Raw genomic sequence first — 23970 nt, 5'->3', positions numbered from 1 at the left:
ATGCTCTTATTTTTGTGATTAGTTTATTAGATTTCAAAACTAAATCTGCTATATGGGGTGAAATAACGGAAAGCTAATGCAGTCATTTAATCATTGAGATATAAAAGGCTAGGATTGCATATTTACTTCAAAAAATAATACACATCAAAATAAATTCATAAATCAGAACAACAATTGATAAAAAAAATAATTTAATGATGGGATTAAAAATCATAAATCGGTTTTCTCATTGATTGGTTCTTAAACTACATTTGATTCAGAAAACAGACTCATAATGACTTCGAATAATATTTAAAGGGGAGCTATTATGACCATTTTGAAATGCATGATTTTGTTTTTGGTGTCTCATAATGACCTCGAATAATATTTAAAGGGGAGCTATTATGAACATTTTGAAATGCATGATTTTGTTTTTGGTGTCTACGTATCATGAAAATACGATTTCATGATCGATTTAAAAAAATGCCTTAATTTCCACATATTTGGCATTGTTGCAGCACCTCTCTTCACAGTCTGTCAGTAACGCTCTGGGGTGCGTTTCCCAAAAGCATCGTTAGCCACCTATGTTCGCAAGTTCCGTCGTTATCAACATAGTTCAACGAGTCGGTGTTTCCCGAAACCATCGTTCCAACGAACAGCATCGCAAAGTTGTTAGAACGACAGCTCTCGACCTGTGGTTAAGCATAGTTTCATGTTTGCATGACATGTAGACTTAATCCGTATCTTGAGCAAAATAAGCAAGCTGACATTCAGTACAACCCGTGTTTTTTATTTAGAATACATACAAATATCATTTACGTCTTTTAGTTTGTCAAGAGATTAAAGCTTCTTTTTTAAAGAGTGCGTGTGTGCGAACGTGCTCTACTGTGTAAGAACGAGCCTATGATTGAATCTGGAAATAAAGAAAAATAACTGAGAAATATGAGAAAAAGTCCTCAGATGCCATGTCTGTAATTTATATCAAAACATCTAGCGTTAATTCGATCTCAAACAGTTTCATTAAAAGAAGTTCTTACTCCATCACATGCGTGACGTCATAAACCATGGTGGTTGAACGACCACTTTGCGACAACATGGTTTCCAGAAACAGTCGTGACTAGCTAGTTGATTTCTCCAACGATGCATCGTACTATGGTAGTGAGCCAGCGAGTTACGTAGTTGTACGGGAAACGCACCCCAGTTCAGTTCCTGTCTCTATGAAGACCCTCCTTCTGAAAAGCGCAATGTGCTCTGATTGGTGGGCTGGAACAGTGTGTTGTGGTTGGTCAACTGCTTAGAGTGTGTTTCGCAAATGTCACGCACCATAACCACGAGTTTCAACACACAATTAAGGCAACAGGCCACTCCCCAATTGTTTTATTTTTTTGCTTATACTGTACCTTGGCCAGAAATTATTTAAATGAGGAATATTGTGAGGTGTACTTTCCCCGTAAGAAAACTCAAGACTACAATGGAGGCGTTTCAGGGATTCCAGAAACAGTGCGCACTGATACAGAGGAAAACTCCCTTTGGATTGACTTTGTGTTTAGTAACTTTGCAGACCTTTTTCATTCTCAAACAGCAACATTACACACTAAAGAAAGTTAAAAATAAAAAAGCGTACTAGGACCCCTTTAAAGGCCTTCGCGTATTTGTGTCCATTCAACATCACGCCACATCTTCCTCAAGAGTCCTCAGAGTGTCTGAGAAGGAACTGTTTTTAGTCCTAGTCATCATTGGCTGCATTCCATTCAACCTCTGGGTCATCATCTAAACGCAAAATGAGGTATGACAACAGCTGGAAGATATTCTGCCACAGGAGCAGGAACACGTAGACGTAGAAGTCACTGACGTCAATCTGACAGTGGTCACCTGCAAAGCTCATCTCGCACACACACTGGAACCTGTTGATCAGGTTACGGCAGAAGCCTCCGTTAAGGCAGGGGTCAGATGCACATTCATCCAGCTCCAGCTCGCACCTGTCAAAGGAAATCAGTCATCTCAGATGGAGAGATTGACACAGTGAAGAGCCATCTTATGGCACATTATAAACAGTAGGTTTGCCATTAAGTCTGATTGCTGAGAGAATAAATAGCACACTTCTCATCAATAGGTTTTCACCCATTCACGTGCTATCACATAAATTGAACCTCTGTGGTTTAATATTTTTACCATTGTCCAGCGAATCCAGGTAGACATTCACAAGTATCCTCTACAGAAGAGCAATTCCCACCATTGAAGCAACTGTAGTTCCATCTCTCATTCCCACAGAAAGACACAGGAAGTTTAGGGTATCTAGAGAAAAATATGATAAAAGGATGAGGCTTGGTATTTTTGACTTACTACAGTTCTGTTCTATTAATACTTCAGGCCCGTTCACACCTAGAATGATAACTATAAAGATAACTGTATTAGCATCCACACCAATGCACAATATCTTTATGTTTATTATAAGTGCACGCTGCAGTTAAGTTGTCTGCCTCTTTAAATGCTCAAGCTCTTTCTGAATGGCTGATCAATGTTTCTATCTTTTTAATCAACTGGAAAATATTGCTGTGAAAGTGATTCCAACAATATTGTTACTCTGTGCCATTATTGTTATAGGACTCTGCTATACTTTTACATTTAGAGTGAATTTGAAACTATGGGCCCTATCATTCATCTGGCGCAATGTGGCGGCAGGCGCGACGCAAGAGTTTTTTGCTCGTTTCAGCCCGACGCAGTTATCATTTTCACGTCCTGCGCCACGTTGTTTAAATAGCAAATGCATTTGCACCCATTTGTGCTATTTTTAGGCAACTGAAATAGACTGCATCATTGACCAACAAAAACCTGGTCTAAAGTCAATAGTATTTATTTTTTTGTTATTTATCCTCGCGCACAAGCAGATCCGTTTCCTCTCTGGAGATGCGTTCAGTTTTTCCGCTTGCAAATTCCGCCATGTAAATAGCGAATCCGCCATGGCGTAAGCGCAACTGGCTTTTAAAGGGAATGGGAGATGAGACTCTGATTGGTTTATTTCACGTTACGCCCAAAACACACCCATTACTCATTAGGTGAATAGGGACAACCCTTTTAGACCATGCGCCGGGTGCACCGACCATTTTTCCCGTCGTTAAACTAGCAAAAGTGGATTCGGGCCCTAATTTCTTATTGTTATAGTTATCCTTTTTTGTGAACGGGCCTTTATTCTTATTTCTAAAGCATAATAAGTCAAAAAGTAACAATTCTGAGCAGCCAACCTTAACATATAGCCTACTCTAATTGTTTATTTTAATTTACACATTAAACTAGCAGACGCATCACTGAAATAGATGTGTTAAATAGAAAACTGTGAATGCAAAAAAATAGAGTCAGAAAATTTTTTCTAGCCAATCAGAAACGCCCTCTGTCGTCAGTTACTTTGCTTTTTCGGGCTGGCTAATATTGGTTGGCTGGGGTTTTCAAACATGTGAATGCCAAGGACCTCAAATATGATCACCCTGAAGGACCATTTCTAACATGTAAAGGCTTACAGCACCTTTAATGCATATTGTAAGAAGTCAAACTCACGGAAACCTGTCGATATACCATGGAAGTTCTGGAACTCTCTCCCTGAAATAGAAATGGAATTTAACACGCAAATATCTAAGAATGTCAACATTTCAAGATATTGCAGAAGAACTTGTGTGTCGAGAGATGCATTGGAGGGGTGAGCATGGGAAACATCTTCACCTGCAGAAAGGTCCAGTCGTGTTTCTTGGACAGAGACATGCGTAGCGTTTCAGTCCTCTTAGGCATATTCCACCATTGCTGCACTTGTGGTTGGCGCATACGTCCACCAAAACTTCACAGTGTCGGCCGGTGTAGCCCACATCACACGAGCACTCGTATCCTGCTGACACCCCTCTGCAGGCTCCGTGAACACAAGGGTTTGAGGCACAAGTGTCTAGAGTCAGTTCACAGAGTTGGCCATCCCAATCAGATGGGCAATTGCACTTGAAAAGGTCGAACAGATCTTCACAAACCCCACCATTTTGGCACGGGTCAGGCTCACAGACATTAGATCCCCAGCAGCCAAAGTAGGGAGTGGCAGAGGTTCTCAGAAAGTGCTCTTCCTGGGGCCTGGGAAGGTTCATCTCCATGTCGCTGTAATATGGCAATGCAAGGCCACCAATCTCCACCAAACCAAGACAGCCAGCGAAGTTGCCCTCCGAATTGGGTCCCAACCCCCCCAAGATGATGTCCACATCTTCTCTCAGGAAATCAAGATCTTCTGAGGCTGTAATTGAGATGGAGGGTTTCTCCCAGTGCTCATCCAGAACCAGTCTCCATCTGGATGACTGTAAGGCTGGGTTGTCCATGCTGAAGTCTGCCCTGTGCCACTGTCCATCACTAACCAGGTCCAGACTGTGTATATACGAAGATTGTTCTTCTCCCTGCAGCTCTAAAACCACGTGTCCGTCTTGGATAGAAATGGTAATAAATTGAGCATCCCGCTCAGCATGTAGTAGAGTCGCGTTCTGCTGCCTGGTACGGAAATGTATTGAAATGCTGCTGAGATATTGCTTTATTTTTCCATTGCCACGATAGGTGATTATGTGGCTGTCACTTCGGAGGCTGACATTGACCACACCTGCAAAACGAGCAGGAAAGAAGCATCAATCAACTCTTTACTAAAGATAATCTATTTCTCCAAAGCTCTTTCATTGCAAATATATAAATATATTTAACCAGAATTTACATATACATCCATAATTATGTTTCCATAAGCAACTACATATCTTATTTGCCTTTAAAAGCTGTTTACAGTGTTTCACACTTTTTACATTAATGTTTACTTACTTTAAAATGGATTAAACAGCTTTTTTTGGAAATGTTTTGTCTAGCAATAGCAATTTAGACACAGTACCAGTTTATTTTAGTATCATTAAGATACTATCATTGTTTATATACAGTATATATATATATACACAATTTTGTTTTATTTTATTTCAGTAAATGTTTATTTTATTTCAAGTGAAGTTTTCATTAACATATATAATTATTATTATTAGCAGTATTATTATTACTACTACTAATAATAATAATTATATAAAATCAAATATAACAAAATTGAATATTTCTAAATAGTTATAATTATTAATATTATTGTTGTTAATGATAACAATAATAACAATATCAAATCAAATAGCTGAATAACAAACTGTAAAAAAAAAATATATATATATATATATATATATTCAGTTAATGTTTACTTGTAAGTAGGCTAAAGTTTTCATTGTTTCTTTATGGGAATGATTATAAAGAATATGCATTTAGTTATGCCAAGCCCTAAAATACTTTATCTAGTAGAAATTATGTGAGTAAAAATATATTTTTTTTAAAACAATCTTTATCCTTAATTCTCATATTAAATCACAAAAAAATTGAAAAGCCATGGGACCTTTGATTATTGTTGTAAAAAAGACAACGGGGGTCCTGGAGCCAGAACGACTTGTCTAGAATTATAATTCTTTTCTTTTTACCTCCAAAGTGGAAGCCCTCAGCACCATATTTCATTTCAGTGAGATCATGTGTGCATGTCATTAACACGCTTCATGCAATGCCTCAGGGCAGACACATATGGCTTGGCAAATCCAGCAAAGGATAATCTTTCAAGGCTTTCATAAATCCTCTAGTATATCTACTAGGGGTGCAACAGTTTATCGTGTCACAACATATCGGAATACAAAAATGCAACAATATGTATCGTGGATAGTGACAAAGTGTATTGTGTATAGTTCACCAAAAATTTAATTTTACAGAGTTTTGGTGTCAGTAATACATGAAAGTACTGAAGAGTTCAGATGCAAAAGCCTCTAAGTGCCATCTGAATTTTTCTTCTAGAATGATCATTTTTATCAAGGTTGTATATTTAAGTTCAGTAATTTCACTTAAATGATTTCACAATTAATAGGTAATTTTCATTGCCATTTAAGTGAAATTACTGAACTTAAATATACAACCTTGATAAAAATGATCATTCTAGAAGAAAATTTCAGATGGCACTTAGAGGCTTTTGCATCTGAACTCTTCATATATAATATTGAATATAACGTATAATAATGCAATGGGGGAATATGTGTGGGTCCTGATAATGCAAAATGTCTGATGTTACCAGTAAAAAGTGGCCTACATTATTTTCAATATATCTAGTCAGTGACAGAGTGCATGCATATTCGTCTAAAATAATTCTGTTTTCAGCTTCAGAATCATGAACATTTTTATTCTGGTGTCACCATTGTGTGCATTGGTCCAAGCCTATTCATTTATACCCCCAATGTAACACCAAGTTGAGCATTTTAATCAACAGTAAATTTTTTGTTAACCTTTTACCATTTGTCTTGGAGTATCGCGATAATATATTGTGAGTTTAGTATAGTGATATGTATCGAATCGTGACATGATGGTATCGCTACACCCCTATTAGCTACACATGACGATTATCAATTATATAACTGAACTTGAGGATATGTTCCATAGATGTATTAATGCTTTTTTCCTTACCGCTTTTACTCAGAAAAACAGTTCAGATAAGGACAACTGCTCTTGGAACATTTACATATTCATACTTACATTCAAAACCCTGAGTGTGTGCTTGACACATGGCAGCGGCGGGACATGGAGACAGCTCACACCACTTGACTTCCTCACAGCGTCGCCCTGCCGTATTAGGTGGGCAACTGCACGTGAAATCATCCCACATGGAGTAGCACACACCTCCATTCAAGCAGGGATTGATCTAGAAGAGATACTCACAATCATTCATTACAGTACATACTGTCCTTTTAAACAATCAAGATTCATTCACAAGTTAAATCTTGAAGAAGACTCTGCTGCCCTTCAATTTCACTTAATAGTTGTTTGCTTTTTTTTTCTCAAACTGCTGTCCACAGGCCTTTGGGGTCTGTCTCAAACAGCAAAATGGTTTAAAGCATCTTCCTGAATTGCGAACACTGTGAATTATGTAATAATTCATAACATATGAATATTTATCAAAGGATTCATAATATTTGATGTTTACAAAATCGTCAAACATATTTCGAAAGTTAAGCCAATTTCTAAAAAGGTTTGGATCAAGCAAAGCATAATTATTTCAGAATTACGAAAATTCTGAATGATGTGATCATTCATAATACTACATGAATATTTTTATAGGATTCATAATGTTTGAAGTTTACAAAATAGTCAAGCATTTTAAATTTATAAAAGTATAACGTTATTCCAGAATTGTGAACATTGTGAATGATGTAACAATTCATAATACGAGACTATTTATAAAATGATTCATAATATGAATAAAGTTGAAAAAATATCATATTTAGGATGTTAGCACCTTTCTAAAAAGGTTTGGTTGAAGTCAAGTATCATTATTCCAGATTTTGAAATATTGTGAATGGTGTGATCATTCATATTACCTGAATATTTATGAAAGTTTTGCATACTTCTAAAAGGGTTTAAATGTGCACAGATTCTTGATATGGTTCGAGCATTAGTATTCCAGAACAGTGAACACTGTAAATGATATATACATCATATTTGAATATTCATTAAATCATTCAAAATATTCAAACAAATATTGTTGCGGATAATGCGAAACGAGTGCTCATTCTGATAATTGTTTCTGCTATGAAACTGTCTGAATAAGTTTTTTCCCCATGCCCGTCCATTATAGTATCACCCGGCCTAAATGGCAGATAAAAGCAAAATATGCTATTACTGGTCACTTTTCATGTCGACCAGACCAACCCTTCCTGTCAGTTGGATATTTTCTTGTCCAGAATAAATTCCAAATTGGACCACACTTTATAGCAGCACTGTAATAGATCTGTAAACATCTCTTACACTGCAGGAGTCGTCGCCAGTACAGCCGCGTGTGACTTCCAGCAAACTCTGGAGCCTGTAGGAGCTCACCGGGACACTGACTGGGTAGAACTGCAGGCGTCTGCTATTCATACGGAGGTCTTGGATACAGCCCTTAAAGTATCCCCCAAAGGCTAGCGATGCACGGCGATCCGGAAAGCCTCCCACATGCACTGCGTCCCCAGCATGGACCAGCACACGACGGATCGGGACGTGACCCTGGCTCTTAGCAGACATAAACAGGGACAGGGATTCGGGTTCCACAAGCACAGTTATGAGATGAAAGTGGCCATCGTTGACCACTTCCCTTCCTAGCAGGCTTTCAAAGTTGTTGATTTGAACTTTGACCTTTCCATCCTCCAGCCAGACACGGAGGTACTGACTGGTGCTGTTGGAGAGGACGAGGAGCAGGCCCTGCGAGCGGCGCGTGCGGACGAACATGGACACGGTAGTGCTGTCACCTGGGTCGTCTTCATCCACCCTGAACAGAGCGTGGCTCTCCAAATCTTCATTGCCGAACCTCGCAGCTACATACTCTACAACATCAAATAGATCAAATGAGTGCATGTTATAATAATATGTAACAAACAAAATGAGACATTTCGAAATATAAGTTAAAATTATTAACATTATTCAAAATATCTAATTATTATTATTATTAGCAATTTTATTATAATTATAATTATGATATCAAATCAAATATAACAAAATGTTATATTTCTAAAGAGTTATAATTATTAATACTATTTAAAATATATTGTTGTTGTTGTTGTTGTAACAATATCAAACCTAAAATAAAATTATAATTTGTAATATTATTTCAAATATAGTGTTGATAATAATAACAATAATAATAATAACAATAATGTTGTTAACAACAACAATTATAATAATCTAAATAAAATGTGACAGTCAAATTTAACAAAATGGAAAGAATTATTATAATTATAAATACATGAATTATTATTATTATTGTAATAATAATAATAAGACAAACAGTCAAATATAACAAAATTGAATATTTCTAAATGTAGTAATAATTATTCATATTATTCAAAATATTTGTATTTTTTATTATATAAATGTTAATATTATTTCAAATATGTTACTATTATTATTATTATTATTATTATTATTATTATTATTATTATTAATTCTGCTAAAAATAATAACAATAATAATATATGTAAAAAATTAACTACAACAAAAAATGATTACAGCCACCACAACAATAATAATACAAATATATGTATAATTAACAATAAATAAATTATTATACATATATTTTTCTTATTGTTGTGGTGGCTGTAATAATAATAATAATAATAAGACAATTATGACTAAATGTTTCCAAAAATAGAGTTCAACAAATATGTTCTGTCGCCTACCTGTTCCTCACACAGAAAAATTTGTTTTCCTCACTGACAAAGTTTTAGATTAATCATTGACGGCAGCTTTCTTAGCAGGATAGGTCCTATTTAAAGTTAGCATGGATTAAACGCGCCTGTTTATATCACGTTTCTATAATCCACAGTTCAGGTGTGGCTGATTTTAACCTTCCCTTGGCAGTCCTTCTGCTTTGGCATGTTTACGTCTCGGTGCTTGTAGATGGCTGTTTCAGCGCTCTAATCTCATTCTATGTCTTGGGACTAAATTTGACCCTCTGAGGGGTGCTAAATTTAGATTCTTTGCTAAACAGTGACGTTGTTGTAGAGATAAATGGTGATCAGGAAAGATTGAATGTTCTTTTTAAATGATTTAATATTGTATCTTGGTTTAAGCAGAAATAGGCTACTTTAAATAGTATTAAAATGTGTAGCTTAAACTACAGTATTTGCACATTTAAAGGCATAGTTCACCCTAAAATGGAAATTCGGTCATCATTTACTCCATCTCATGTCATTCCAAACCTGTATGAGTTTCTTTCTTAGATATTTTGAAGAATATCAGTAATCAAACAGTTGATGGATCCCATTGACTTCCATAGTAAGAAAAAAAAATCCTATGGAAGTCAATGGGGTCCATCAACTGTTTGATTACTGATATTCTTTAAAATATCTTCTTTTGTGTTCAGTTGAAGAAAGAAACTCATACAGGTTTGGAAAGTCACTTAAGCCACACTTAAAAATGTGTAAATGTCATTGCATATATTCAAATAAATGACAATTATTTTAAAGCAAGAGAGCACAAGCACACATCTCTTTGCACAACATTTAACAAAGAAGTTTGTGTCGTTTTAAATGATACATTTTCAAACGAACGCTTTCAGGTTTCAACATTAAAGGATCATAAGTTCATGTGATAAACTACACTCTGTTAGGGCAACTGTGTGTGCATTCTTACACTTAAAATGTGATTTATGCCCTTTTACAAAGTCTTGATTTTGTTTTTGGGGTCTACTAGAATAGGATTTCATGATTTATAGTCACCTCTATTCACAGTCTGTCAGTAACACTCCTTCTGAAAAGCACAATATGCTCTGATTGGTCGGCTGGACCAGTGTGTTGTGATTGGTCAACCGCTTAGAGCGTGTTTGGGAAATATCACGCCTCTTAAAGGAGAACTCCGGTCAATTTTAACATTGAGCTCATTTTTTAGCGCACATACCTGTATTTACATCCTGTTTGCGGTTGAAGTCCACAGTAATCGATTGTCGAGTTCGGGCGCATGATCGTACGTACTAAACCTATCCGCGTGAACTCGACAATCGACTACTGTGGACTTCAACCGCAAACAGGATGTAAATACAGGTATGTGCGCTGGCTGAAATAACATCATTTTTATTCATATATTTCACATCTACTGCAGTCAGATTCACCCCGTGTTCACTCTGAAGGAATCACTCACATGACATGTGCACTTGTAATGACACATCAAGGATGTTAAGAGGCTAAAAGCAGGTTTAAAACTTGCCCCATTGAAGTCAACAGGGTGCAAATTTTAAAAAGAGGATAACACGGTGTAGGCAACACCGATTTTTGTTGTTGTTCTCTGTACTGACAGCACTCCTAATTTACAAAAAAATGAGCTCAATGTTAAAACTGACCGGAGTTCTCCTTTAACAATAACTGTGGTTGGGCAGGGAATTATTTAAATGATGAATATTGTGAGATATACTTTCTCGCAAAAAAACTCAAGACTGCAATGGAGGCGTTTCAGGGATTTCAGAAACAGTGCGCACTGATACAGAGAATAACTCCCTTTGGAGTGACTTTGTGTTTTGCAACTTTGCAGACCTTTTTCATTCTCAAACAGCAACATCACACACTAAAGAAAGTTGAAAATGCGAAAAAAGCACAATAGGTCCTCTTTAAGTATCTAAATCCACAATTGTGTCTATTCTACATGAAGTCCAATCCATAGCTAAACTGGAGTAGAGTAAAAAAAAAAGATCATACCCTCTAAACAGTTCTTGCCCTCATAAGGCCGATGGCATTCACAGCTAAAACTCCTCCATCCTGTCTTGACACATCTGCCTCTGTTCTGGCATGGGTTTTCTTTGCATTGGTCCCAGTCACCGCAGTCCTGTTTCACATTAAATTGCTTAATGGGAGCCCTCAGTCCCAATCCAGGCACCACTATGCGTGAATCCAACCACACATCCCGCATACATCCCAGAAAGCTTGAACCAGCCCCTTGCTCTCCTCTTCCACCAATGTAGAGATTCTGTGTCACAGTCAACTCTGATAGACCTGAACCCAGTTCGGGCTCTGCTTGATCTATCCGCACTTCCATGTCACACAAGCCTCCAGGACAAGACGGGTCTCTAAGACTCAGCCCAAACATGCTGTTGTGCAGCGAGGCCTTCGCCGTGTGCCAGCGGCCATCGGAAACCCTCGCTGGGAGCTCTAGAAGAATGCTTTCCGTGTCCTGGGCTCTCTGCAATGTATGCCGTAGTTTTCCATCCACTAACTCCAGCGTAAGAAGCTGATCTTCAACTTGGCACTGGAGCAGAGTGGCCACTTCCTGCAATGTGCGAAAACTCAGAGTGACATTCAAAGGCTCAAGAGCGTCAGTGAGGATGGTCTGGACCTGGATAAATCCACTTTCTTCAAAAGAGAAGGTGGTGGACGTCTGGCACTTTGTTCCAGTTAAGCCCTCAGGGCAGATGCAGCTGTATCGATGCCGTCCTTTGTCCAGGTATGGATGGCAAGTGGCGCCGTTTGGGCACCAGTGACGCTCACAGCCCAGCAGGACTACCATGCAGTTCGGCCCCCCATAGAGGTGTCCATTATAGCTCTCTTGGGAACACTGACATTTGAATTGTCCATCCTGATTCACGCACACACCACCATTCATGCACGGGTTTGTTTCACACCCACTGGAGACTCCTGAGGCAGAGAAGAAACAAGTTTCAAGACTTTGCATGAACATCATCAATACTGGTTGACTTCATATCTGACTTGGAGATATCACATTCACTCAAAAATGGAAATTATGTCATCATTTACTCATCCTTCATGTCGTTCCAAACCTGTATGACTTTGTTCTGTGGAACACATCAGAAGGTCAGAAAGTCACTGGTGTCCTGTGATGTTTTGGACCCCATTGACTTTCATTATATAGATGAAAAACATTTTTTGAACTATCATCTTCATGAGTCATGCATGTTTGGACCGACATGAGGATGAGTAAGTGATAACAGGATTTTTGTTTTTAGGCAAATTACCCCTTTAAAACATGTTTTCACGTTACACATTATGTTTCTGGGCATGACAATTTGAGAGAAAAATAAAAAAAACATCAAAAAGAATTTCAGATTTTTGTAGTATTTGGTATGTTCTTTTGCTAATGACAGCATCACTGTAAAAAACAACTTTCATTTTATCAGACAAACAATATTTTAGGCTGATTGAACTATTGAATTTAGAAAAAGTTCAAAATTAAATAGTCAACTTAAAGTATGACCAACTTAAAATATTAAATAGCATGTGTTTTTGCTCAAAGCATGGGGACTTATTATGACATAAATATTTCAATTAGTATACAAAATAAAAATGTTCTACATCAATATTATTGAACTTGGATTCACCAGTAAAAGTTTATCAAAATTATTATATTATGTTTGATAAAAGAACAGACCAACTTTAATTGTTAAGTTGATACAACAATAAGTATAATCAAAAAGGGTTTTTTATGATTTTTTTTTTTACAGCTTTCATGCTGCATGAACTGCAAAAGGTCAACAACAAAAAAAACAACATGTTCTTCAGCATGCATCCAGAAAGCATCTTGAGCTTTAATGGAAGCAAGCCAATCACAATCTCCAAGACTGTTAAACTGTGAGGATTAATGCAAGAAAAGCATTATGCATTCTTAGACTTATTCCACAATGTTATTAACATGCCTATAACAATAACCTTCTACAAAAAGTACAAACAAGCAGGTTTCGATAATGTAATCCAGAACTATCCCACAAGATAAAATTGTTATTACCTGCATACAGCAATATCATCCAGAAAGATATGGCCGCACTTGACATGATTTTAGTTGTAAACAGACAGGAGACCTAAAACAAGCTCTGAAGAAGACAGGGCAGCTTCGTAAAACACCATCACCGCCAGAGACTTCCTTAGCTCGCCTTCATTCATCTGTGTTTAGGACTGACTGGCTTCAGTGGGTTCACAGCAAGCCTTAGGATTATGGTAATGCACTTACATGTGTAATGAACTGGTGTGAAGCCAGGGACGGGACAGGTCCCAAAGGCTAATCTGAGAGACTCACGCATCCACACCTTATGGACTTCAAATGCTCTGATAAGACAGATCTAAATGCAGTTATTAACTAATCTTAAGGCATCTTTCTTTACACAGCTGAGTTAAGGTTGCTCTGTGCCTGCTCAAAATTCAGTAAAGATGAAATACAGCATAAAAGACAGACTGAATTAAGCCTGCTCTGACCCGCCTAAACAATATACAGATTAAATGGCTGTGTAAATGCATTTATGCCACCTCTGACCAGCATTAAACAGTGTGTGTAAAGACCATAGACTGGTAAAGACACATAATTGCCTTCTGTGCTGCCACCTTTGCAGAGTAAATTTGCCATTAGACAGTAGAACTTATAAAGCCATCATCCACTATTTAGATTTGAATGAAGATTATTTTCAAATGATGAGTTGGTGAACGCGGTGATCAGAAAAAAAAGTTAGCCTGTTAAGTTTATTTTATGGTTTGAGGTAGGCCCACAGAATGTTATTTTGGAACAAAACGGTTTACTGGCACATAGGGTGGATATTCTTAATCACCATTTTACCTGCTGCGACAAAGTTGGAATTAGAAGCGTGTTAGAAAGAAATATCCTTGGACAACGGCGTGACTCGCGAGACAGAATCCATACTGTAAAGAAAAAGATAACATTTGGTCACTGGATAGCCTAAATAACATAGGCTACATATTTACATTGAAAACATCATATTTAATAAATATGAATAGTTCAATTAAATATGATGTCTATAATCATTAAATAATAACTGTACTTGTGTGTGCATTGTTGAACTTGAAGCAAGGATGCCCATTCACCAAATAGGCAACTACATTACCCATAATGCTACGCGTCTTATGGACAACGTCGTAGCGCGTTCATTGTTTTTAATATTATTATTATTATTTATAAATGAAAATAATACATGATCAACTTTCATTAAATTACAAGTTATACATAGGAGTTATTTTCGTAGGATGAATTCGCTTTATATGTAAACCAATGAAACAGGAAGACCTTTCGCCTTTAGCCAATGACAAAACAGCTTGTTGAGACGTCGGAGCCCTGGACGATGGAAAAAGGACACACTACGCGTCTTATAATCTTATAATTTTGTTTGTTTGTATACAAAGGCTAAACAAGACACCTCTTCAAAACACCACCGCATGTTTAATCATTTTAAAGGTAAGACTGGAACTGAGAAACAAGTCGCTCTTCGCAGTTTGCCATGGGCCATTTTAGGGTCGTTTGTCAACGCACTCCTCTTGTGGAGGGGCCCTGTGGGAGCATGACATAATGGGGGGCCGTAAGGGGTAGTTCACTTCAGATTTGCATTGTTCTCATTTGCATTGCACTAGATTTAGTAATGTATGTACAATGTAATGCATGCTGACAGTGTTGTAATGTGTTTGTTTCGTTTGTGTAATTTTCCTCACCCAGTGCAAGACTGCAAGCAAAACGACATGATATATGACGCTGTCAATGCTTCGTTCTGTCTGAAGTTACTAACTCCACATATAGGCTCGGCGTGTGACATGATTACATTATTTTGACAACTGAAAGCGCTGGTAAATGCATAATAAACTATAATCGTTTATTCTAAATTTGCTCCAGTATGGGACAAAATATGCCCCATAGTTTTTCTAGTTATTAAATTTTTGTTGTTGTTGTTTCCACTTTGAAATGAACCAGAGATTATCTCTAGAATTAATTTAACACAAATGTACCATTTATTTGTGTTTAAAATTACTTTTTTGTTTTGACATATTTCTATTATAATATATGTGAAAGTTTAAATAAATAATAGTATGTATTTTTTAAATAATCATTTATAGTGTATCCTGACTGAAGGAATAGGTTAATTTGTCAAATATTTATTTAAGGGCAAAGATTCTGAAGTTAATCTGTGATAAGCAAAATATGGTTTTCAATAGATGGTGGCGATGTGAAACCATCATATTTTTAATTTGTTCTTATGAGTCATTCTGAATGACTAGATTTAGCAATATTCATAATGGATGCCATGACAGCACACATTTTTTAAATTGTAGTACATAAATTGGCATACATACAAAAAGCAGCAGGTTGTACTCCAATGTAATATAATACCTATAAACAGGTTAATGCAAAATAGTTCAATACATAAATGTTTTTTTACCTCAGTTTTGCCCAAGTACTAAAGAATCAGTGTTTGTGAAGTCTGTTTTTCAGCTCTAAAAATGGAAGTTTTGTGTTGAAAACCCTAAACATGAAGAAGAAAGTCAGTCCATCCCAGCAGTCAAAAGTGAAGGATATCAGTAGCACAGAAACACAGGAGACAACATGTGATGGACCAACGGCGTGTGATGCCAGCAGCGATGTTGACCTGGCCAATAAAGATTCTTCGCAGGAAAAGAAGCATCTGCAAATATCCCAAAGTGATGGCTGTTTCCTGAAGTTCTTGAACGAAGACCGTCAGAAACTGCCATCATTCTGTGACATAACTCTCATGGTCAGTGGGAAGATGTATCATGCCCACAAGGTGGTTTTGGCTTTTGGCAGTGGCTATTTTCATGCCAAATTCAGTGAAAACCCCGAATTACACCATGTTACCATTGATAACATAGAGGGCTCCACCTTTGGACACTTGCTCAACTTCCTGTACACATCTGAATTTGAAGTTTCAGAAAGCCAGATTCCTGCTCTGACCGAGGCTGCCTGTTTTCTGGATATGATGGAAGCTGTAAATCTTTTATCAAAGTGGGTGACACCAGCTCACGCTGATGAAGACAGTGATGTTCAGCGGGTTCCCCAGGAGACCCCAGATGTCCCGCATGTCCAAACTTCAGTAGGAGCCAAGTGCTCCTTTTGCAGTCGCACGTTCTGCTACAAGAAGTCTCTTGAGAATCACCTGGCCAAGACGCACAGCGCTGATTGCCATGTTGAGGAGGAGCAAAACATGGCAAGCTCATCCGCGGTCACTACCCGCCGATCTGGCCGTCAGAGGAGGACCCCTGCTAAATTTGAGAGCCAGGAGAGCGGAAATGGCCACGCCCTGTCTGGCAAACCCAGTCAAAAAACTCCAAAGGATGACGATGCTACCTTTGAGGAGCAGGAGGAAGAGGATGACGAAAGTGAGGAAGAGCAACAGAATGAGCAGGGAGAGCAAAGTAGTAAGGAGGGGCGAGAAGAAACCTCCAGTGCTGTGGAGGTCGAGGAGGCAGAACGTGAAGACGGTGAGAAGCGAGAGGAGGAGCATGTGGCTGAACTCAGTGAGGCCGGAGAGCAGACCGAGACCCAGAAGGAGGCCGAACCGAGATCCACTCGCACTGTTGAGGAGCAAAGCCAAGTGACGGAGGTCACCGCTCATGTCTTCCCAGAGGGACTGGCTCCCGTTGTGGTCCAGAGCGCTAACAAAAAGACTCTGAAGTGTCCCAAATGTGACAAGACCTTTGATCGCATAGGTGAGAACCGTAAAGGCTGACGGATGTAATCGGTGACTTCTCTTAATTTATTTAACTATGCATTAATAATGCAGTTCAAATATATTAAAACTTAATTTTACAGTTTAAAACTTAATTCAGTAAATATTTTCGGTAACACTAGCTTAAGGTCCAATTGTCACTATTAACTATTTGCTTATTAGCATGCATATTACTAGGATATTGGCTGTTTATTAGTACGTATAAATCACATGTTAATTCTTATTCTGCATGACCATATTCTACATCCTTAATCCCAATAGCTAAACTGAACAACTTCCATACTAACTATTAATAAACAGGAATTAGGAGATTTTGAGGCAAAAGTTGTAGTTAATAGTGTGAATTGGACCCTAAACTAAAGTGTGACCCTATTTTATATTATAATATGTTTTAAAATGTAATTTATTCCTGTGTTTTAAAGCTGAATTTTCAGCATCATTTACTCCAGTCTTCAGTGTCACATGATCCTTCAGAAATCATTCTAATATGATGATTTGATGCTCAAGAAGCATTTATTATTATTATTATCAATGTTGAATACAGTCGAGATGCTTAATGTTTTTAACATGACTTACTGAAACTTTTAAACTTACTGAAGTTTTTGAAAAAAATGTTACCGACCCTAAACTTTTTAACGTCTGTGTCCATAATATGACGTGAATACACCTCTTCTATGATGAGCATGTTTTTAGTTTATTAATTAAAATGTATATTTGATATTTTTGACCATAAAGTCAAAAATGTCAGGGTAATACAACTGACTATCCTCATATCATAAGGAAGGAAGCAGTTTGCATTTCTTTTTTTATTATTTGAATAAAAAATGTATAAAGAAAAAGAAAGATTAATGCCATTTTGTTGTTAATGCTTTGTCTGAATCACTGCTTTGCTTTTCCTCGTTTTGTAGGTAAATACGAGAGTCACACCAGAGTACACACCGGAGAAAAACCTTTCCAGTGTGACATCTGTCTTCAGTGCTACTCCACCAAATCAAACCTCACTGTGCACAAGAAGAAACATGACAGTGATACGCCCGTCCAGAGGAAAGAGCACAAATGTCCCTTCTGCAACAAGCTTCATGCCAGCAGGAAGACTCTCAGCAGACACGTGAAGAGGTGAGTGGGGATCCCATCCCAATCCGGGATTTCACTGAATCAGAATCAGAAGAAAGAAGTTATTATTTTGCATGAAGAAAGTCAAGCCTATTTCATGACCATTAAGATTGGTTTTGCATTGTGACCATTTCTAAGCCACAATTTCTCCCAGTAAGCTTTTGAAATGAAAACATATTTTGGTATCCACATATGTATGTATGCCTTTGGTGTGCAGCTGAACAAAACAACAAAATCTGAATGATTGATTAAATCTTAGATAGGTTCGCAGAGAAATCCTAAAACGGCCTGGACAGTTTTATTTACTTCTAGAAGTAGTTAAAAATTAATCCATTTCAAGCCAGTGATTCTGGTTCACAGTCGCTGATTCAGCCAGTTTGAATAATAGAGAAAATTAGTTTTGTGTCACTCTTTGTACCGCAAAGAGAATGGACAGAAAGAAAGAAAACCAGAGGATTATATGAAGTGGTCAGACACAAGATTATAGCCAAGCATGGACAATCTCAAGGTTGCAAGCACATCTCCATAGGCCTTGATGTTCCTGTTTTCACCACACATAATGTTGTCAAGAAGTTTAATGCCCATGGTGCTGTAGCCAACCTCACTGGATGTGGCCGTGAGAGAAACCTTGATGCAAGATTGCAGCGAAAAATAGCTGACGTCTGCCTACTGCCACACACATTCAAGCTGTACGACAGTTTCAACTCATTGAAAGGGGATTCTACTCAAAGATAGGAGAGCCGGGAGAACCCCTCTGACATAATAAAGCCTAACTGCAATTTGCGCTTGAACATGCCAAAATATTTCTGGGAGAATGTCCTGTGGACAGATATTATGACTGATATTACCCCAACTTTGAGTAAAATGTGCATTTCAAATTATAACATATGAACGAATTACCATGGACAATTTGGAAATGTGTGTTCTTAACTGTCGTTAAAATAATCATCAAAATGGTATGGAAGCTTGTTTCCGCCATGGAATAAAACGATTTTAAAGATAATTGCAACTTTTTAATCTCACAATTGCGAATTATAAAGTCAAGAATTGCGAATTTATATCTTTATAACTTTAAAACACGCAATTGCAAGTTTATATCAAACAATTCTAAGGAAAAAAGTCAGAATTGCGTGATATCACCTTGCAATTGCGAAGAAAAAAGTCAGAATTGTGAGAGAAAAAGTCGCAATTAGTTTTTTTATTTATTTATTTAGTGGTGGAAACAAGCTTCGATTAAATGGGCTTCATTTTCTTCATGTAAAATATCATTTGATATCATGAAATGTGACTTAAATCACAACAAGAAGTTGGTTCATCTTTTCGAGGTATGACTTTCTTCTGCAGAATACAAAGGAAGATATTTTGAGGAATGCTGGTAACCAAACCTTTATAACCATTATATGTTTTGACCGTACAATGGAAGTCAATGGGACCAACATTCTTCAAAATATCTTATTTTGTGTTGAAAATGAAACTCATACAGGTTTGTAACGACTTGAGGGTGAGTAAATGATGACAGAATTTTAATTTTAGGGGGAACGATCCCTTTTAATAGATGGCAGTTATGTATTCTGTGTCTATGAAATGAATAAATGCATTTGCACAGTTATTAACATTGTAAACTTAGCAAATCTTTAGCTGAAGGAGTAACTGTAAATGTGACATCTTTCTCTCTTTCTGACTGCTGTATTTCATTTCTTTATATTTTGTCCTCTTTTGGAAAGTTGTGGAAACGCTATCATGGATTTTTTCTTTTCCTACTGAAGAATCATGTTTGCTGTAGTCACACATTCACCACTTTACAAATTCACCCATCTATGATGACTTCCGCTTCTGAGAACCCTTGGAAATTGGCTGCATTATCTTTCCTGTTCAGTTTATTCAGTCATCTATAGAAGAAATGTGTTTTGCTGTCACTTGCTGTAGTTTCCAGTACATCTTCTGAACTGTTGTTTTGGTGATGAAATGCTTTGTTACCAACACCTTGTCTGCTTACAGATTTCACCCTGACCACCTCCAGGAGTTTCTCACTCAGAAGAAGAAGAAGAGTGAAGGCTGGAAATGTGACGTGAGTCATTTGCCTTATTTATTTTTATACACTGCATTCAAATGACCACAAAAAGCTGACGCGAAATTCTGTTTGCAAACAATTTTACAGTTGCCTGTATCATTTCTTTGACATTACAGATCTGTCACAAGTCCTTCAGTCGTCGTCCCCATCTGGAGGAGCACATGATCTTACATTCACAGGACAAACCCTTCAAGTGTGCCTACTGTGACGAGTACTTCAAGTCACGATTTGCCCGGTTGAAGCACCAAGAAAAGTTCCATTTGGGTAAAGCTCTACCTTTCTTTTTTGTGCTAATGAACAGCACCAAAAGCGTTTAACTTGTATTGGATCCAGAGAATTCCTTTAATGTTGACAAAATGTCCAATATCCAGGACCCTTTCCTTGTGACATCTGTGGTCGTCAGTTTAATGACACAGGGAACCGCAAACGTCACATCGAGTGCACACATGGGGGGAAGAGGAAATGGACCTGCTTTCTGTGTGGCAAATCGGTTCGAGAGAGGTAAGAAGCTGCTGTAATGCTCAAAACACTGATATTACCAAACCTGTATGCCAGTGCGATAATGGTTGGATGTTTTATTCAAAAACAAGCTCTCTCAGCTTATCTTTGAACATATTTTCAGGACAACCCTCAGAGAGCATCTGAGGATCCATAGCGGGGAAAAACCTCACCTGTGCAGCATCTGCGGACAAAGTTTCCGTCACGGGAGCTCCTACAGGTCTGTGAGAGTGCCGTAATACTACATACAAGAAACATGGTTCACATAAATAAATAAATAAAAATAATAATTCTGAGAGAATATGTGCAGATGAATAGTTAAGCAAGCATCTGTGAACATATTGAACTTTAATTGCATATATGCACATCTTCTGTTTTTGAAGGAAGTCTCTTATGCTTACCAAGGCTGCAAAAATGCAGTAAAAACTACAATATTGTGAAATATTATTACAATTTATAATAACTGTTTTAATATATTTTAAAATGTAATTTATTCTTGCAATTCAAAGCATCACCACATGATCCTTCAGAAACATTTCTTATTATCATCAATGTTAATATTAAGCAGTTGTGCTGCTTAATATTTTTGTGGAAACCATGATTACATTTTTTGATAAATGGAAAGTTCAAAACAAGTGAATTTATTATGTTAAATATAATGCATCATTGCTGAATAAAAGTATTACTTTTTATTTAAAAAAAAAAAACTGTACTAGCCCCAGATAATTAAGTAATTTGATAGGACATTAAATGTGATAGTTTTATTTATTACCAGTGTTGTTACCTGTTGTTTTGTCTATATTTTAGGCTTCACCTTCGTGTTCATCATGAGGACAAGCGCTATGAATGCGAGGAATGTGGCAAAACCTTCATTCGCCATGATCATCTAAAGAAACACAAAAAAATTCATACAGGTATTTTTCAAATTCAGTCAAATGGACTGGAGGTACTTTTTTGTTTGTTGTCTCGGAAACCCCAGATATAAATTTGAACATGCTAATTTAATTTAAGGTGGCATCATATCATAAGTCATAAGTGTGTATGTAGGATTATTGTCTTGTAACATTTGTTTTGTGTAGGCGAGAGAGCGCACCAGTGTGAAGAGTGTGGAAAATGCTTCCGCCGTGCCGATCACCTGACTGTCCATTATAAAAGCATTCACCTGGGAGAGAAGATCTGGCGAAGGCATGTGAACTCACACACACACACACACCGATTTCAGAAACATTGTCTTTGTTATGCAATACAAAATAATGGCCGCAGTTGATGTTGGTTGTGTGAGATCTGTGATGTCATGATCATGTACTGTAATTTGACAGGTATAAAGCAGTGTTGCATCAGTGTCAGGTGTGCAAGAAAGAGTTCAGGGGGAAGACCAACCTCATGTCACATTTCAGAACGCATTCAGGTAAAATACGCTACCATTAAAAAGATTGTTTTAGGAAAGAAATTAATACTTTTTATTCAGCAAGGATGCATTAAAAAGAATCAAAAGTGACAATAAAGACATTTATAATGTTAAAAAAGATTTCTATTTCGAATAAAATGTATCACGGTTTCCACAAAACATAGACGATGATAAGAAATGTTTCTTGAGCAGCAAATCAGCATATTAGAATGATTTCTGAAGAATCATGTGACACTGAAGACTGGAGTAATAATGCTAAAAATTCAGCTTTGTCATTACAGGAATAAAACATCAAACAGTTATCATAAATTGTAAAAAAAAAAACTTTACAATAGGTTTTTACTGTCCTTTTGAGCAAAAAAAATGCAGCCTTGGTGAGCATTATAGACTTTTTTTCAAAAAGATTTAAAATTCTTACTGACTTTTTGAACTGTAAATCTTTAACGGCAAATTCGTGGCATTTCTGCTACACCGTTTCTTCTGATCCGATATTTCGCTGTCCTCAGGTGAGAAACCCCATCGGTGTGTGATCTGTAACCAGACCTTCCGCATCAAGAAGACTTTGACCAAACACATGGTCATTCACTCAGACGTACGTCCTTTCAACTGCCCGCACTGCAGTGCTACCTTCAAGCGTAAGGACAAGCTGAAGTACCACGTGGACCACGTTCACAGCGCCCGCCTGCTCGACCAGCGACAGCAGAACATGCCTGCGCCCGCCGCTAGCAAGCTGACCGAGCCAAACGAAACACCCAAACCATACCACACCGCGTCTAAGACTGTGCTGCAGAGTGTGACGGCTGATGTCTGCGTTCCCGTGACACTCGTCCCCGTCCAGATGACTGAGGACGCGGTGCACGGGGCGCCACATGTTGTCCAGCAACAGCAGACAGGCTACCAGTCCGCCACTGACCTAGTGTTCTTAGAGAAGTACACCCTCACGCCTCAGCCCACCAACATAGTGCACCCAGTGCGGCCGGACCAGATGATGGACCCTCGAGAGCAGTCGTACTTGGGCACACTATTGGGACTGGACTCGGCTTCATCTGTACAAAATATGTCTAGTGCTGAACATACTCATTAATTCACTGCTATTGCATACACGTTGTTCTTCACATCACATGAATTCCTTTTGGTCTCTTTGTGTTGTTCTCAAAGACATGGTTCACTCTAAAATGCATTCACTATTGTAATTCAAAGCAGAAAACAGTTTGGAACGACATGACGGAGAATAAATAATGACAGAATTAAAAATGTTCCTACTTTTAATAGTGAAGTGAACAGCTAATAATGAATTGAGGATTCTATCATCCACATCCACTATAAACTTTTACTCTAAATGGAATCTGTGTGTAAATGTCTCCTTTATAAGCCGATTGTGTTCATATATCTGACAGATAACTGCAGTGCTGATGAGTTATTATATTTGTGTCAAATCTTCTGAAGTAATTCACCACCCCTAACCAAAGTTGATGATGAAATCAGCGCACAGCTCTTTTGCTTGTGTTCTTGTAAATAAAGCATCCTGGAACTCTTGAGTTCAGGAAGTGATTTTATACTGCTTGTTCTAGTCGTTTGTTGTGTTTTTTGTCTGGTTGTTCAGTCATATGGTGGGATGTTGGAAAAAAGTTTTAGAGACAATTATGACCACTTTCTTTGGGAAACCAGTTTTAACCTGTTTTCTGTATGGATCGTTATATCTGTTTAAACCTGCACAGCCTGACATAGGAAATAATAGTCTGTTTATTTATAGTTTATTGAACCTTTCGACAAAATCTAAAAAAAAAAAAAAAACTAAGTTTGCGTATGTGTTTTATGTTGAGTCTCATATTAATACTTCAGGCTTTTATT

At 37.5% G+C, this 23970-nt stretch overlaps 2 protein-coding genes across 3 annotated transcripts; one reads left to right on the top strand and one right to left on the bottom strand.

Moving 5' to 3' along the window:
* Nucleotides 1–14: 14 nt before the first annotated feature.
* LOC307160890 (protein crumbs homolog 1-like) lies at nt 15–13468 on the bottom strand. The gene is made up of 8 exons (XM_079875211.1): nt 13300–13468; nt 11262–12194; nt 7846–8399; nt 6577–6742; nt 3694–4594; nt 3532–3573; nt 2152–2274; nt 15–1958 (listed from the first exon to the last, which is right to left on the bottom strand). The coding sequence occupies exons 1-8, from the start codon at nt 13343–13345 to the stop codon at nt 1706–1708; spliced, it is 3018 nt and encodes a 1005-aa protein (XP_079731337.1). The 5' UTR covers nt 13346–13468; the 3' UTR covers nt 15–1705.
* A 1120-nt stretch (nt 13469–14588) lies between these two features.
* On the top strand, nt 14589–23682 carry zbtb41 (zinc finger and BTB domain containing 41). Of its 2 annotated transcripts, XM_079876169.1 has the most exons (12): nt 14589–14751; nt 15007–15134; nt 15766–17009; nt 17938–18145; nt 20141–20210; nt 20330–20477; nt 20585–20714; nt 20836–20931; nt 21519–21625; nt 21791–21896; nt 22031–22119; nt 22626–23682. In XM_079876169.1, the coding sequence occupies exons 3-12, from the start codon at nt 15815–15817 to the stop codon at nt 23201–23203; spliced, it is 2727 nt and encodes a 908-aa protein (XP_079732295.1). In that variant the 5' UTR covers nt 14589–14751; nt 15007–15134; nt 15766–15814; the 3' UTR covers nt 23204–23682. The 2 variants fall into 2 exon arrangements, with proteins under 2 accessions (XP_079732295.1, XP_079732294.1); XM_079876168.1 differs by lacking the exon at nt 15007–15134.
* Nucleotides 23683–23970: the final 288 nt, after the last annotated feature.

This window comes from Squalius cephalus (genome assembly GCF_949319135.1).
Source record: "Squalius cephalus genome assembly, chromosome: 7".
Taxonomy (NCBI): Eukaryota; Metazoa; Chordata; class Actinopteri; order Cypriniformes; family Leuciscidae; genus Squalius; species Squalius cephalus.
This window is presented reverse-complemented; position numbering and strand designations above follow the sequence as displayed.

Excerpts from the sequence above, each read along its gene's own strand:
- LOC307160890 (XM_079875211.1), bottom strand. The coding sequence starts at position 13,345 with ATGTCAAGTGCGGCCATATCTTTCTGGATGATATTGCTGTATGCAG. Across the intron at positions 6,743-7,845 it reads CTGGCGACGACTCCTGCAGT|ATCAATCCCTGCTTGAATGG; the intron begins GTAAGAGATGTT and ends TATCTCTTCTAG. Across the intron at positions 3,574-3,693 it reads ACGACTGGACCTTTCTGCAG|GGAGAGAGTTCCAGAACTTC; the intron begins GTGAAGATGTTT and ends TTTCTATTTCAG.
- zbtb41 (XM_079876168.1), top strand. The coding sequence starts at position 15,815 with ATGAAGAAGAAAGTCAGTCCATCCCAGCAGTCAAAAGTGAAGGATATC. Across the intron at positions 20,478-20,584 it reads CCAAGAAAAGTTCCATTTGG|GACCCTTTCCTTGTGACATC; the intron begins GTAAAGCTCTAC and ends TCCAATATCCAG. Across the intron at positions 21,897-22,030 it reads GGAGAGAAGATCTGGCGAAG|GTATAAAGCAGTGTTGCATC; the intron begins GCATGTGAACTC and ends GTAATTTGACAG.